At 39.3% G+C, this 13,487-nt stretch overlaps 2 protein-coding genes and 1 non-coding gene across 3 annotated transcripts; 2 read left to right on the forward strand and 1 right to left on the reverse strand.

Annotated features, from left to right (window-relative positions):
• The first annotated feature begins 993 nt into the window (after nt 1–993).
• LOC108848933 (rho GTPase-activating protein REN1-like) lies at nt 994–7,483 on the forward strand. The gene is made up of 23 exons (XM_018622401.2): nt 994–1,329; nt 1,430–1,468; nt 1,687–1,723; nt 2,069–2,145; nt 2,291–2,361; nt 2,478–2,556; nt 2,633–2,777; nt 2,958–3,074; nt 3,161–3,238; nt 3,300–3,355; nt 3,440–3,509; nt 3,573–3,657; nt 3,815–4,058; nt 4,158–4,388; nt 4,493–4,729; nt 4,824–4,882; nt 5,057–5,117; nt 5,210–5,293; nt 5,397–5,510; nt 5,605–5,774; nt 5,857–5,920; nt 6,000–6,125; nt 6,213–7,483. Exons 1-23 carry the CDS (start codon nt 1,228–1,230, stop codon nt 6,546–6,548), a joined length of 2,682 nt encoding a protein of 893 aa, XP_018477903.1. The 5' UTR covers nt 994–1,227; the 3' UTR covers nt 6,549–7,483.
• Nucleotides 7,250–7,331, reverse strand: TRNAS-GCU (transfer RNA serine (anticodon GCU)). The gene has a single exon. It is a non-coding gene; the product is annotated as a tRNA-Ser (tRNA).
• Nucleotides 7,484–8,176: 693 nt separating the features above from the next.
• On the forward strand, nt 8,177–13,247 carry LOC108848790 (ubiquitin carboxyl-terminal hydrolase 16). The gene is made up of 11 exons (XM_018622224.2): nt 8,177–8,777; nt 9,181–10,450; nt 10,546–10,631; nt 10,798–10,883; nt 10,997–11,159; nt 11,246–11,369; nt 11,481–11,638; nt 11,857–11,941; nt 12,043–12,255; nt 12,378–12,439; nt 12,514–13,247. The coding sequence occupies exons 1-11, from the start codon at nt 8,491–8,493 to the stop codon at nt 12,983–12,985; spliced, it is 3,006 nt and encodes a 1,001-aa protein (XP_018477726.1). The 5' UTR covers nt 8,177–8,490; the 3' UTR covers nt 12,986–13,247.
• Nucleotides 13,248–13,487: the final 240 nt, after the last annotated feature.

A 13,487-nucleotide genomic window follows, 5' to 3' on the forward strand; every position in this document is an offset into this window, starting at 1 on the left:
GGCCGGAGTGTTATTTTTTTTTTTTTATGACTTGTGAGCTACGAATAGGCAGGCCTGTGTGGCCCCTTTGTTTTTGAAGCCCAATGGTATTCTCCCTTTTTTTGTCAAGCTCCAAAGAGTGATTTTGTTGATCATAAAAACTGGGGCCCAACTGCGTAGCCATTCTATATAGAGAAGGAGATCAGGAGATGACCCTGACCTACTCTTAACATTACGGCTTAGCCGGTGAAATCTTCAGGTTCATGCAATTTATGGTTAGCAAACTTTGTGGTGTACCTTCCCTAGTACCAAAAGGGCCATTCGGGGCATAAAATGTTTGCTGGCTCGGACATCCAACAAACAAAGATTATAAATGCATGAAATAATATATTGAAACACCCATCAAACAAATAAAAAAAAATCGACGAATGAATGGAGTCTCCATGCATGCACCAGCATTATTCAAAATGATAAGTTGTTTTATATGAATGGGCCACGTAGCTTTTATCGAAGAGATGCAAGATAGCTGTATAAATTAAAAATAGTCAAATGTGTCACCATTAACACAAAGTAAAAAAGAGAGAGTGGTGGATGATCGTGGTTGGCACGATAGACCAATGCAAGGGTGTATTAAGGTTGTCATTTCTATTCCTCTTTTTTCTGATTACAATATCAAATAATTATCATCCCTAACTTACTTAATAAAATGTAGTAATTGATTAAGACTAGCTTGAGACATTTGATATTAGCTAGCTATATAAAAAAAACAAAGCGTTAGCAAAAACTATAGATTAGAGAGTAATTATAAGAGTGGACATGTGTATTTTTATGAGAGAAATAATGGTTGGAGAAGAGAAGAGGTCAAAAGATAGAAGAATGGAGAAATGTTTTTTCCCTCCAAGAAGGGAGGGGGGGATGATGATGACGTGTACAACTACCGAATGATGAATGAAACAAAAGACTTCCTCTGTTTACGCCCAACATTTTCGCTTCACCTCTTCTCTCTCAAAACACCGTTGAACACATCAAATCCAAACCCCTCTCTCTCTCTCTCTCTCCACCCTAATTTTTTTTTAACAATTATTATTATCATCTTTCATTCTCCAGATCAAAAAATCAAGGTTTTGTTTATTGAATTCATGCTTCTTATGATCTGAGATCTCTTATTATCATCATCTTTATTCTTCTCCTTTTTTTCCCTTGGACTTAGAGTTAATGGCGTGAAAACTCAGCGTTACATCAAAACATATGGCTAATAGAAACGGAGATTCTTCTTCTTCACAGCCTCCTCAGGTCCAGACACAACAGCAGCAGCAGAATAATGCTCATGAACAAGACCAAGAGCATCATGTGCGTCACTCTCTTCTTCGGTTTTTTTTTTTCCCGATCTATACTTGTGTGTTTTATCTTGCGATCATAGCGTGACACCTGTAGTTTTCCTCCTGCACAGTCTGGAAACGCGGACCCTCGTTCCCGTGGTGGCAACACGGTAACTACTTTCTTACATTTATTTGAGCATTCATATCATAAAATCATTACATTTAGCCTTTTGCGAGGTGGATTGAAATATAGACTTTTTCATTGTTAGACACGATGATGTAAAAGGCAAACGAAAAGAAACAATCGTTACTGTTACTAGTATTATATTGTTTATGTTTGATATCTCGGTGATTTTCTTAATGTTAGACTGGGCTTTACTTTTTGTAGGTATTCAAGAGTGGACCGCTGTATATATCCTCAAAAGGTTTGTTTACTTCTTCCGATGAGATTCTTAGTTCATATATGTATATATATAGCCTTTCCTTCTATGAGGAGAGTTGGTCTAATATAGAAGGTGCAGCATTTCTAGTCTCGGCTGGGGATAATTTTTACTAGTAAACTAGTTATAAGGACATATAAATCATGTGAAGATGAAGGCTCTGCTCACTGTGGCGGCTATATCACCTCCTTACTTTCAAACCTATTACCTATGCTACTTCGATTGTTTACAAAAGCAGGAGTTTAGGAGTTTTCTTGAGGGCTAAGCTAATTATACTGCAAATTTTGTATTTATTTGGTTCATAAGTTTCATAAGGTTTACTTAACACAGGGCTTGGGTGGACATCTTGGAAGAAAAGATGGTTTATCTTGACGCGTACTTCACTGGTTTTCTTTCGAAGTGACCCGGTAAGCTTTCATGTTCTGATGATCAAGGGTTCTGCCAAATGTTACTACATTAACTTGACTCACACGGAAATTAGAATAGAGCTCAAAGGTGAGTAGGTACAGCGGATGTGTATCTCAGTATATTTCTGTTTTTTTTTTCTTACAGAGCGCAGTCCAACAGAGAGGAGGTGAGGTCAATTTAACCCTTGGGGGAATTGATCTCAACAGTTCAGGCAGGTTAGCTTTATTGTTTTTGAATCATTCCTTGTTTTCTTATGGTAATCTTTAACTCATGTATTATGTATGGTTCCATGTTACTAACATCATATAACTTCGGACTTTGTTTCTTTTAGCGTGGTTGTTAAGGCAGATAAAAAGCTCTTGACTGTTCTCTTCCCTGATGGTCGTGATGGACGTGCCTTCACACTCAAGGTTCCTTCAAAACTCTTCTTCCCACTTTTCTTGCTATTGCATCCATCTCATTTTTGATATTATATTTTTTTTGCAGGCTGACACAATGGAGGATCTACACGAGTGGAAAGCTGCTCTAGAACACGCTTTGACACAGGCACCTAGTGCTTCTCATGTTATGGGTCAAAATGGTATCTTCAGGAATGATCAATCAGATGCCCCTGCCGGTGTTGATGAACACAGTATGTTTGTCAAATTTTCCAAATGTTTTAGTCTTTAAGATGATCTGTTTTTGGTGCTGGAGAGTGTCAAAGAGTAATGAAAGGCTCACAAGAATATATATGAGCATAGTTTGAGATAAACAGTGACATCCAAATTCCAAACATTAGTTTCTCTTAGATACATTTTTCTTATTTCTGCAGGAGATGAGGCACCAGCAAGACCAACCGTACTTGGAAGACCAGTTTTACTTGCTCTAGAAGATGTTGATGGAACTCCATCTTTCTTGGAAAAGGCACTTAGATTTGTTGAAGATCATGGTATTAGTTTCAGTCTTTTATCTTGCTTTACTCCTTTTATCTTTTAGTCATATTTACCAGTAAAGGAAATACTTTTATCTTTGCAGGAGTCAATACAGAAGGAATCTTGAGACAAGCTGCTGATGTTGATGATGTTGAACACCGGATTCGTGAATATGAGCAAGGTTTGAGTTTCTGCATTGTCTGCATTGTGAACTAATACTAATATGTAGTCACTTGGTTCAGGTAAAAATGAGTTCGCTCCAACAGAGGATGCTCATGTTATTGCTGATTGTCTTAAGGTACCTACCACTTGTCACTACAATGCTGAGTTATAGTCTTTGATGGCTCTTAAATAATCTCTAATTGTATATACAATTTTGCAGTATTTTCTCAGAGAGTTGCCTTCCTCTCCTGTCCCTGCATCTTGTTGCAACGCCCTTCTGGAAGCTTGCCGTAAGTTTTATCATTGAGACATCTTGAAATCCTTCCCAGTTATCTAACAAGTAACATCATCAGGTACTATCCGTGGCAGTAGAGTCAATGCTATGCGTGAAGCAATCTGTGAATCCTTCCCTGAACCAAACCGACGCCTATTACAAAGGTACTCTCTCATCTATTTTCACTCTTAATTAGCTTAAGAAGGTTTAGAGATGAAACCTTGTTTATGTGAAAAACCACCTGTGACTGAATCTTATAAACCGCCAGTCTAAACCATTTCTGTTTTTGATTTGTGTTTGTTTGTTTTTTCCTCTTGCAAGAATCCTGATGATGATGCAGCTTGTGGCCGCTAACAAAAATGTCAACCGGATGAACACGAATGCTGTTGCAGCTTGTATGGCACCTTTACTACTTCGACCTCTTCTGGCTGGGGACTGTAATATTGAAAATGATTTTGATGTGGGCGGTGATGGCTCTATGCAACTTCTGCAAGCAGCTGCTGCAGCCAATCATGCTCAGGCTATAGTGATCACATTGTTAGAAGAGTATGACAGCATTTTTGGAGTAAGCTTTTAATTTACTGCATAGTGAACAACCTTGGAGGCAGTGTTCTTTATATTCAGACACTGACTCCTAGATACATATATGGTCAATGTCTGCCAGGAAGGTTCCTTGTCAGCTGGCTTGTACTCTGACTCAGAAGAGAGTGGTAGTGAAACGGAGGAGGGAACAGATGATGGAGACTATGATGATGATGAAGACTATGATGGCACACAAGGATCTGGTGACTACACAGATGAGGAAGAGGATCTTGAAAATGAATCTGAGGGATCATACAGTGGGAGTGAAGCCTCAGATCCTGATGACCACCATAAAGCACAGTCCTCTATTCAGGTTCAATAACTAATCAAGTTTCCTTGGTCCTCACTCTCCATCTTTACTTGGCGATTGTTATAGCAAAGAATATTAGACATTTTATATCTTTGTTCATGTTGCAGATAACTGAAATTACAAGCTCTGAATCCACCCCAAAAGGAAGTATGGAGGGCCAAGTTCCTAAGAAGCTTTTATCCAGCTCTAAACGGTCTTCACTACCGCGGCATGATGGTGACGCAAGAAAGGATAGTGCAGAGGTAAAGGCTGTGTTAGAGGTCTCAAAAACTGAGGATAAGAAGTCATCAACATTAGCAAATGCACCAGCAGGAGGAAGTAAAAGACTCTGGGGCCGTGCCCATGTATGTTTCTTTTGCTTCTTCCTATATAACCAACCCCCAAGTGCCCCCACACGTTTTTAGTAACACTTTGGTTTTTTTTTTAATGTTGCCTTAGGGGAGGAAGAACCTCTCTATGGAATCTATTAATTTCACATTGGAGGTGGAGGAGGACGAGTAAGTAACACCATCTCTACAAATGACTTAACATCTTTGTTTAGATCAATACTCAAAAGGAGAGCTTGTTAGAAACTTTTAACTTGTTTGGAACTAAAGTAGATTATGTAAAACAAGGTTGTCTACTACGTCTACATAGATACTTCACTCTGACAATGTTTATATATTCTGCAGTGCTGATATTGAAAGACTTGAATCAACCAAAGAAGAGCTACAAAACAGAATCACAGAGGAAGTCAGGATAAGTCCATTTGAGTTTTTAATGGTGATTGACTTTGAACGAGTATGTGAACTGTAACAACCTTCATTTTTTTTTTTCTGGAACAGGTTAAAAACAACGCAGTACTACAAGCTAGTTTGGAACGACGGAAGAAAGCCTTGCATGTGAGGCGCCAAGCTCTAGAGAAAGATGTAAGCTCAAGACAAAACCATATATATGAAGTTTGTTGTTATTGAGTGTGATTTACAAGTTGTTTGAGTTACATGAATGTTCTTTTTACCTTCTTCCTTTCAGGTGGAAAGACTACAAGAACAGTTACAGCAAGAGAGAGACAGGAAGTTAGCTCTGGAATCAGGCCTGAACATGTCCAAAGAGAATCAAACTATTCCAGAAACAATAGATGAAAAGGTTGCTCTTCTTTGTTTTGTCTAGCAGCTTGTTGATTCTTTCTTGGTTTTTGAAGTTACATATCTAACTTGAAATACATGTTTTTGTATGACAGTTGAAGAAAGATCTGCAAGAGGTAGCTCAGGCTGAGGATGATATAGCCAACTTGGAAGACAAGGTTGATGATCTTGAGAATAGACTTGGTCAACAAGACGTTAAAGGCTCTGGTTCACCGAATGGTGGCCGCAGAGAATCTCGGACAAGTCCAGAGCACAATGCAAAGATGTAAAGATTATTCATCAATCTTTGCTTTAAATCATTATCAAAGCTTATTAATAGTCTTTTTTTTTCCAACTCTGTCACACAGGAAGGAGAAGCAAAAGGATACAGAAGAAGCCTCTGGTAATGTTTCAGAAAGGTCAATGCTCAAGGTAACAACACAGTTACAGTGTCCTGCAAGTCTGTTTTCATCTTCCACTATGCACTACAGAGACACATAACGTTTTGCAGGATGGGCAAGGGTCTGACGCAAGAGAGAATGAGATAGAGAATATACAAGATCCACGGAGCAAAAGCTCACAACAAAGCTCAAAGCTTGCGGGAATGTCTAAGAGGTCTGGTGGCACAAGGGGAGAGGTAAGCCAACAACACAAACACACTTCATCACATTATATAACCAAATGTCCAAAACTAGGAGCTGAGTATACAAAACAAACCCAACAGGGAAACACAACAACAACGATTTCTGCACTTTCCAAATTGACAATGCGGCTCAACTTCCTCAAGGAGAGACGGAGTCAGATAGCTAACGAGCTCTCGAACATAGACAAAGGCAAAGGCTCAGGGCAACCTAGTCCATCTTCGACGCAAAGCCAAAATGTGCAGGAAACTGAAAGAGAAACAGAGTTGAAGTCGAACCAGGATTCAGACGACAGCAAACTCCAAAGCCCGCATGTTCTTGACAGAGGAAGATCCGACAACGGAGGGGACAGAAGCAGAGGAGGAGGAGGATCTGAAGGAAACCAACCCAGCACTACACCTAGGACCTTGTCCAGATGATGATCTCTTTATTAACCCCAATTTCCCCATATGTACAGCCACCTTTTAACTCCAGCTCCATTTTTTACATGCTTATTCATTCACTTCTATTGCTTCAAAGACCAAATAAACTACACTTTTCGTTCGTGTGTTCTTGATTGTGCGTTGGATCTTTTATTGGTAGTGCCATTGACATCAGTATAGAAACAAAAAAAAAGTTGAATTGTATATTTGTATGTAAACAACAATGCTTGAACAAAAATTAAATAATCATTCGTATCAATGCTATTCTTCTTAGTAGTCATCATCATCATCTTAAAGAATAAAAGAATTGATCAAAATCACTAAGCAGCTTATTGACTTGCTCCAACGTAACAAAGATCACACCAGTGAAAGGTCCTTGCCTACAAACCGTAGGAACAAAACACTTCTCCAGAGCCATTGGTCCTTCAGCTCTAACTGTCTTCACCGCACAATCTCACGCCCTCTGTACGGAGCCTCCACACCACCACGCGCATCCACCTTCATATTCATCACTCTTGTATGTTGTGTTGTAAGAGCAGCTGTTGTATGTTGACGAATGCTTTTACTAGTCTGCTCCAATCAGACTAGTATGTGTGAGACTAAGAGAGCCCATTGTTTGCTTTATGGGCTTACGAGCAGGGTTTTTTGGGCTTTGCTTATTCTGAAAAGGTTTTCACGACAAAAAGAAAAAAAGAATACGTCGCCTGAGAGATTCGAACTCTCGCGGGCAGAGCCCATGTACTTAGCAGGCACACGCCTTAACCACTCGGCCAAAGTGACTTGTTGTTTCAAGCGGGATAAAAGACATATCTAGAAAGCTTATCAGGTTCTGGCATCACTCTCGCAATGGAGGTGCTTAAACTCCAGCTTATTTGATTCTACATGGTTGACTTGATTGAACTTGAGGAAGGCTTTACTCCACTCCACACCGTATGACCATCCCTCTCTCATCCACAAAAGCTTGCATCTAAATTTTAAATAAGAAGCATCACTGTTACATGTTAATAAGCTAGGTTATATACACTTTGTGTTAGTGTTACATGTTAATAAGCTAGGTTACATACACTTGTGTTAGTGTCTTGTGTCTTAGGCCTGTCCTGAACCAAGCCGGATGAACATCCGCTTCAAACCTCCAATTTTTTCCATAAAGATCATATATAAATAAGTTTTTTAATTTATAAAAAAAAATTAGCTCCTAATTTATAAAATCTTTTTTAAACCGTTTATAACTCCCCGAAATCTCATGACCGGTCTTTTAGTACCGTCATTCCAACTCTTTCCTGTGTCTTTTCCATAATCTCAAGAGCTGAGAAGTGGTAAGAAGATAAGTATAAAGCGTTTTTCACCCTTCAAGTTCCAATGTTCCGTATACGTGAAAGGAACCACCAGACAAATTTTAAAACCATTATCATCGTTGAACTAGTGTTTTCTTTATCAGTATGAAAAAGAAAAATCATCACCAGAAATATACTTGTCCCTAAATAAATTAAATTAATAGACTTCCTGGTCTTGACGGCAAATTATTAAAATAAAAACAGTTTCTGTTGGCGGTTAAAAAAAAAAAGAAAAAAAAGGAAAAAACTAATTCTGGTAATAAGAAAAGTAAATATATTCTTGCTAATTTCTTCCTCCTTCTACCGAAGAATCTCTCTTATTCACTTTTTTTCTATCTTCCTTCCTTCCTTGGAAACCCTAACCAGAAAGACCTGATTTTTACGTTCTCAGAGAACCCAATCAGCTTGACCTCTCAAGGGTTTTCTTTATTCCTGTGATCTTCAATTTTGGAAGCTTACCCACCAGCTGATCAACTGCGAAAACCATCTCTCTGCATGCCAAAATCTCCGTTACTGATCCTCAAAGTAACCTCCTTTCCGGCTAAAACGCCGGTGAAATCCATGGTTTGTGGGCAGATTTAGAGCTCCAATTGTTTTTTGTGCAAATGCTCATAGTTTTGGATCTAGGGGTTTCAAGTCTTCTTTTCCTTGTGATCTCTCTTGTTCTGCCTCTGGTAGCCTTCGTTGTTGTTCGGCGCAAATGGAGGCTCGCTTCCCTGAAAAGAGAGGAGATTCGGAGACTTCTTGTCCGTGCGTCGGAGGAGGCTGCTAGGGCTGAGCTAGAGGCCTCCCTCGAGTTCTCTTCGGTTTATGTCCCGGATAGCTTTCAGTGTCCTGTGTGCTATTCTCCTGCCTCTACTCGTTGCTCTCGGTGTAAAGCCGTTCGGTATTGGTATGCGTTTATATATCCTTATCACTTTGTGTTAGCCCATCTTAAATTTTGATCTTTTTTTTTGCATTTCATTCTCTGATGAATTGGAGTAGTTAGAAGGGAGGAATGAGTTGTAGTTTGTTAACTTTTAGTAGTACTCAAAGTGCATCACTTATCTTTAAGAAAAGTGTCTTCATTTTTCTATGTCGGAATAATAGAATGCGTAATTAATGGAGAAAGTGTAGTACTTGAATCTTGCCTGATCTGTAGGGTTACATTGTGCTGTTGAGAAATTTATGTCTAGCTTTACATTGTAGCTTAGTGTCTCTTAAATTATCGATCTTTTCCCATTCGCGTATATGAAGTTTTGTCCCTACATGTATGTCTTAGTATTGTTCGTTACATCTATTTTTTTTTAATTCAGTTCCGGGAAATGTCAAATCATCCACTGGCGGCAAGGTCACAAAGACGAATGTCATCCTGCTTCCATCTCATATAGTACTGATGATGAGAAGAGTGACTGTGATTTGAAGTTTAGAGAAGGAAACGAAAGGCTGACTCCTGATGAAACAATGTTGCTTCATACAGAACCAGTTACTACTGTACCAGTCAGGGAAGCAATACTCTCTAATCCTGTAATATCTCCTGAAGATGGAGGCGGAGAAAGTGCAGATAACAAAGATGATCTTATGGATAAGGAAGAAGCTGTTTCTGTTGCTGAAACATCTGGATCCTCGTTCTCTGGATTCTCCTCTTCCCCTCGTAATGACTCTAGTGATGATATTTCTTTTTGCGAGAGCTCTAGTTCATCTGATTCCGAGATATCAGAGCCTCCACGTGATGCTAATCTTTCTGTAGAGTCAGAGGAGACCTGTTTCAGCAGTATTGATCATGTTCCATCTAAACCGTTGTCTCCTAAATTTGTGCAATTGGTTGAGTCTGCAAATGACCTTGCTAGTCTGCCTAAATTGAATCTGCATAAACCTGGGGGTGATTCTCCGAGCCAATCAAGTAGCTTAGTCTCTTCCGTAGATACGGATAGGCGTCCACGATCAACTGATCCGTCTCTTCTGAAGTCATCTGATTTTTGGGGTACGGCTCTTGGATCAGTAGAGCGTGTAAGTGGGAACTGTGATGCTTCTAAATCTGGTAAATCCTCTCTGCATTTGTCATTTGGCTCCTCTAGGGACATCTCAGCTGCTAAAGTTTCTGAGCCTAGGAATAATAATCTAAAAGAAACTACTAGGGCTGGATTAGGGACTCGTAATTCTTCTGGTGAAGTGAATTTAAGAGAAAGAACTGCCAAAAGATCTGATGAAGCTGAAATTTCTTTACCAAGATCCTCTTCTCTTGATGTGCCGAGTCCTTTGAACCCTACTGTTTTGTCCACTTTGACACTTCAGAGGTCAAAGAGCACCAGCACTGTGGTCCCTCTGAAGGTTGGGGAAGTCCAGCTTTTGTCATCCAAGGCCTCAGATACTAGGGAGTTTGCTGATGTTATGAAACATTCTGCTCTAGGTGCAAAATCTGGAAGAGTTGTTGACCATCAGAAACAGGATGGTGTTGACGTTCACCGTATAAATTCTCTAAATGGAAGAAGTGGCATGAAGGCGTCAGTCCTGAAAGTTGTAGACCAGTGGACTAGACCGAAGTCCGTAGCTGAGAATGAGATAGTAGGAAGACATGGTCACAAGGTTATCACTCCGCTCTATGATACCATCATCATCGGGCAACACTTACTTCCTACACACAGCTATTTATTCTTATCACTTCGTTTGTGTTTATGCAGGGGCTCTTTTCATATGAATTATTTTCTAAGCTGTATACAAGTAAAACTGAGTTCCAGCCTTGTGGCCTCATCAATTGTGGCAATAGGTAACACCCAGTTTCTCTTCTCATAGTCTTTGTAGCCGGGGAATAATGGTTTCTGAAGAAGTGTATGTTCTTTTGTGGCTGTTATAATCTTCACCTTCAGTTGTAAAAAGAAGTATAATCTGTAACTCACACTTGCTGATGCAAGAAAGTTCTCCTTTTCTTGCAGTTGCTTTGCAAATGTTGTCTTCCAATGCCTAATGTTCACTGCTCCTCTGACCACATACTTCCTCCAACAACTCCATTCTAGAACATGTGCGTTTCTGGTCCTGTGTCTTTTCTATGTGATACATGCAGCTTATTTCGGAAGGTTATGTTTTGTTATCATTGTTATATCAAGCTCTTAATAGTTCATATTTAACCGTTAGGTCCAAACAAAGAACAGTGCTTTACCTGTGGGTTTGAGAAGCTGGTCTTAAAGGCAAGAGAAGAGACGTCTCCATTGTCCCCTAATGGGTTGCTATCACATCTTCAGAATATTGGAATCCGTCTTGGGAATGGCAAGCAAGAAGATGCACATGAATTCCTTAGGTGAACTGACATTTCTGCAACCGAAGAAACTGGAAGAATCTTGGTTTGATTTCATTTTTCCTTCAATTTTTTCTTGGCTTTTGCAGGTTTGTTGTCGACACAATGCAGTCTGTGTGCATTAAGGCATCTGAATACGATATGCCAAAGACTAAGAAATTAGAAGATACAACTCTAATTGGTTTGACATTCGGTGGATACCTCCGATCAAAGGTGCTCTTAACTATTGCAATTTCTATTTGATTCATTATACATTGTTATGGAGGGACACAAGTAATGCTGATTGTTTGCTTTTCTTTTGAAACAAATTATGATGTCTGCCAGATTAAATGCATGAAATGTCAAGAAAAATCTGAGCGGCGTGAGAAAATGATGGATCTAACGGTTGAGATTGATGGGGATATTAGCACCTTGGAGGATGCTTTGCGTCGATTTACAAGGACTGAAATATTGGATGGAGAAAACAAATACAAATGTGGCAGGTTGGTCAGCATTCTCTTTCCATGTGTTGAACTTCTTATGTTCGTTTGATACAGTTCCCTGAGGCATTTCAAGACAAAGTTATATGTAGTACTGTCATGGTCGTGTATTTGCCTAGTTCTAACCAATTAACTGCAACCTCTTATTCGATTCTGGTAGTAAGGTTTACATTCGCAAGGTGATGATGCTAACTTTCTTTTTTTTTTCTTTGTGTGAGTAGGTGTAAGTCATATGAGAGAGCCAAAAAGAAACTGAAAATCACAGAGCCTCCGAATGTCCTTACTATTGCACTAAAACGATTCCAGGTATAACTAATATCTTCAGTGGGAGACACAGCTTGTTCTTTTGAGTCTATCTGTGTGTGTGTTTTTTTGGTTTGCTCACAATTTTAGGGAACTTCTTGCAGTCAGGGAAATTCGGGAAGCTGAATAAGTTGATCAGGTTTCCAGAAACGCTAGATTTGACTCCATATGTCAGCGGTGGAAGTGAAAAACCACATGACTATAAACTCTATGGAGTCATCGTTCACTTGGATACAATGAATGCATCATTTTCTGGTCACTACGTGTGTTATGTTAGAAACAGTCAAAACAAGTGGTACAAGGCTGATGATAGCACGGTAAGAGTTGCTCATATATATTATTAATGCAAAAGCTGGTTGTGAATTAGTCTCTCTAAGTAAGTTCTGTTTTGAATAAAATTTTCTAAGTTTAGTTCTTCTGTTGTGATGATTATCTTCAGGTAGTAACTTCTGATGTTGAAAGGGTATTGACAAAGGGAGCGTATATGTTGTTCTACGCAAGGTAAATAATACTATAATAATTCATCTATCATATGTTTGATCTGGTTACTTATATATCAAATGAACTGGCTACAGGTGCACTCCAGTGCCACCAAGATTGGTAGTATGTAATAAATCTGAAGCATCCAATAAAAAAAGCTCTGTGCCGGTGGTACCTAAGACTACTGTATCTCGGTCTGTGTCTACCGCAAGTCCTGGTCTTGATCGACCTGCCAATATACAGTCGTTTTACTCCAGCTTCCAGAGGCTGCAGAGAATTTTGGAAGAGGACTCGTCTAGTGACAGTTCTTCTCTCTTTGACAGCACCTCAGATGAATGCTCTTGTAGCACAGACAGTACAAAAAACATGGACGACTTTGCTGATTTCATTTTTGGAGACCATCAAGGACGTGCTCATGGACAGTCCGATGCTTCTTCTCCAACATTATCTTCTTCCTCATCTTCTCCTCCCTTCACAAGGCATTCGCGGTTAGGGGACTCGAGTCGTTCTTCTCAAGAAACTTGCAGAAGCTCGAGACATCACGTGCCCTTGGGAAGAGAAAGGTAAGGGTTTTTTTGTCCACTGGCCCAATTTAGTAAAATGCAGTAGAGCACAAAGTTGTCACTGAGGATTGGTATATATAGTAGTAGTAGTAGTAGTGTACAGTGGGGAAGAGAGATTTTGCCCATGAAAATGTATTTACCGTAATGGAGAATGGAACTTACTTCTGTTGATAAGTTGTTTTGATATTCTTTTGATCAAATAAAGTTAATCTAATCGCGTACACAAGCTGTATTAAAACATTAAGAAGTGTCATAATCTTTCATCTTTTTCTCTTTGCAATTTGCTTAAAGTAGAAATTATCTGGAAGCAAGTCATATCCGAGCCACGTACGAATTGGCCTGTGTCACATACCTCACACCAACGATATGGATTGTAACTACTTGATTTCTTTGCTATCTGCAAGTACTTGACCTGTAATCACACAATTCATTAACAAACAAACAGTGTGATTGAAGAGCGAAGGTTAATGGTATTAGAAGAAAGGAACAGTCAACATTTTACTTAT

Source organism: Raphanus sativus, chromosome 4, assembly GCF_000801105.2.
Source record: "Raphanus sativus cultivar WK10039 chromosome 4, ASM80110v3, whole genome shotgun sequence".
Lineage (NCBI taxonomy): Eukaryota > Viridiplantae > Streptophyta > Magnoliopsida > Brassicales > Brassicaceae > Raphanus > Raphanus sativus.

Bases quoted from the DNA above. Each gene is read 5' to 3' on its own strand.
- LOC108848933 (XM_018622401.2), top strand. From the start codon at position 1,228: ATGGCTAATAGAAACGGAGATTCTTCTTCTTCACAGCCTCCTCAGGTC. The intron at 3,239-3,299 runs GTTTGAGTTTCT...CACTTGGTTCAG, and splicing joins GATTCGTGAATATGAGCAAG to GTAAAAATGAGTTCGCTCCA. The intron at 3,356-3,439 runs GTACCTACCACT...ACAATTTTGCAG, and splicing joins TTATTGCTGATTGTCTTAAG to TATTTTCTCAGAGAGTTGCC.
- LOC108848790 (XM_018622224.2), top strand. From the start codon at position 8,491: ATGCTCATAGTTTTGGATCTAGGGGTTTCAAGTCTTCTTTTCCTTGTG. The intron at 10,451-10,545 runs GTTATCACTCCG...GTGTTTATGCAG, and splicing joins TAGGAAGACATGGTCACAAG to GGGCTCTTTTCATATGAATT. The intron at 11,160-11,245 runs GTGAACTGACAT...TGGCTTTTGCAG, and splicing joins GATGCACATGAATTCCTTAG to GTTTGTTGTCGACACAATGC.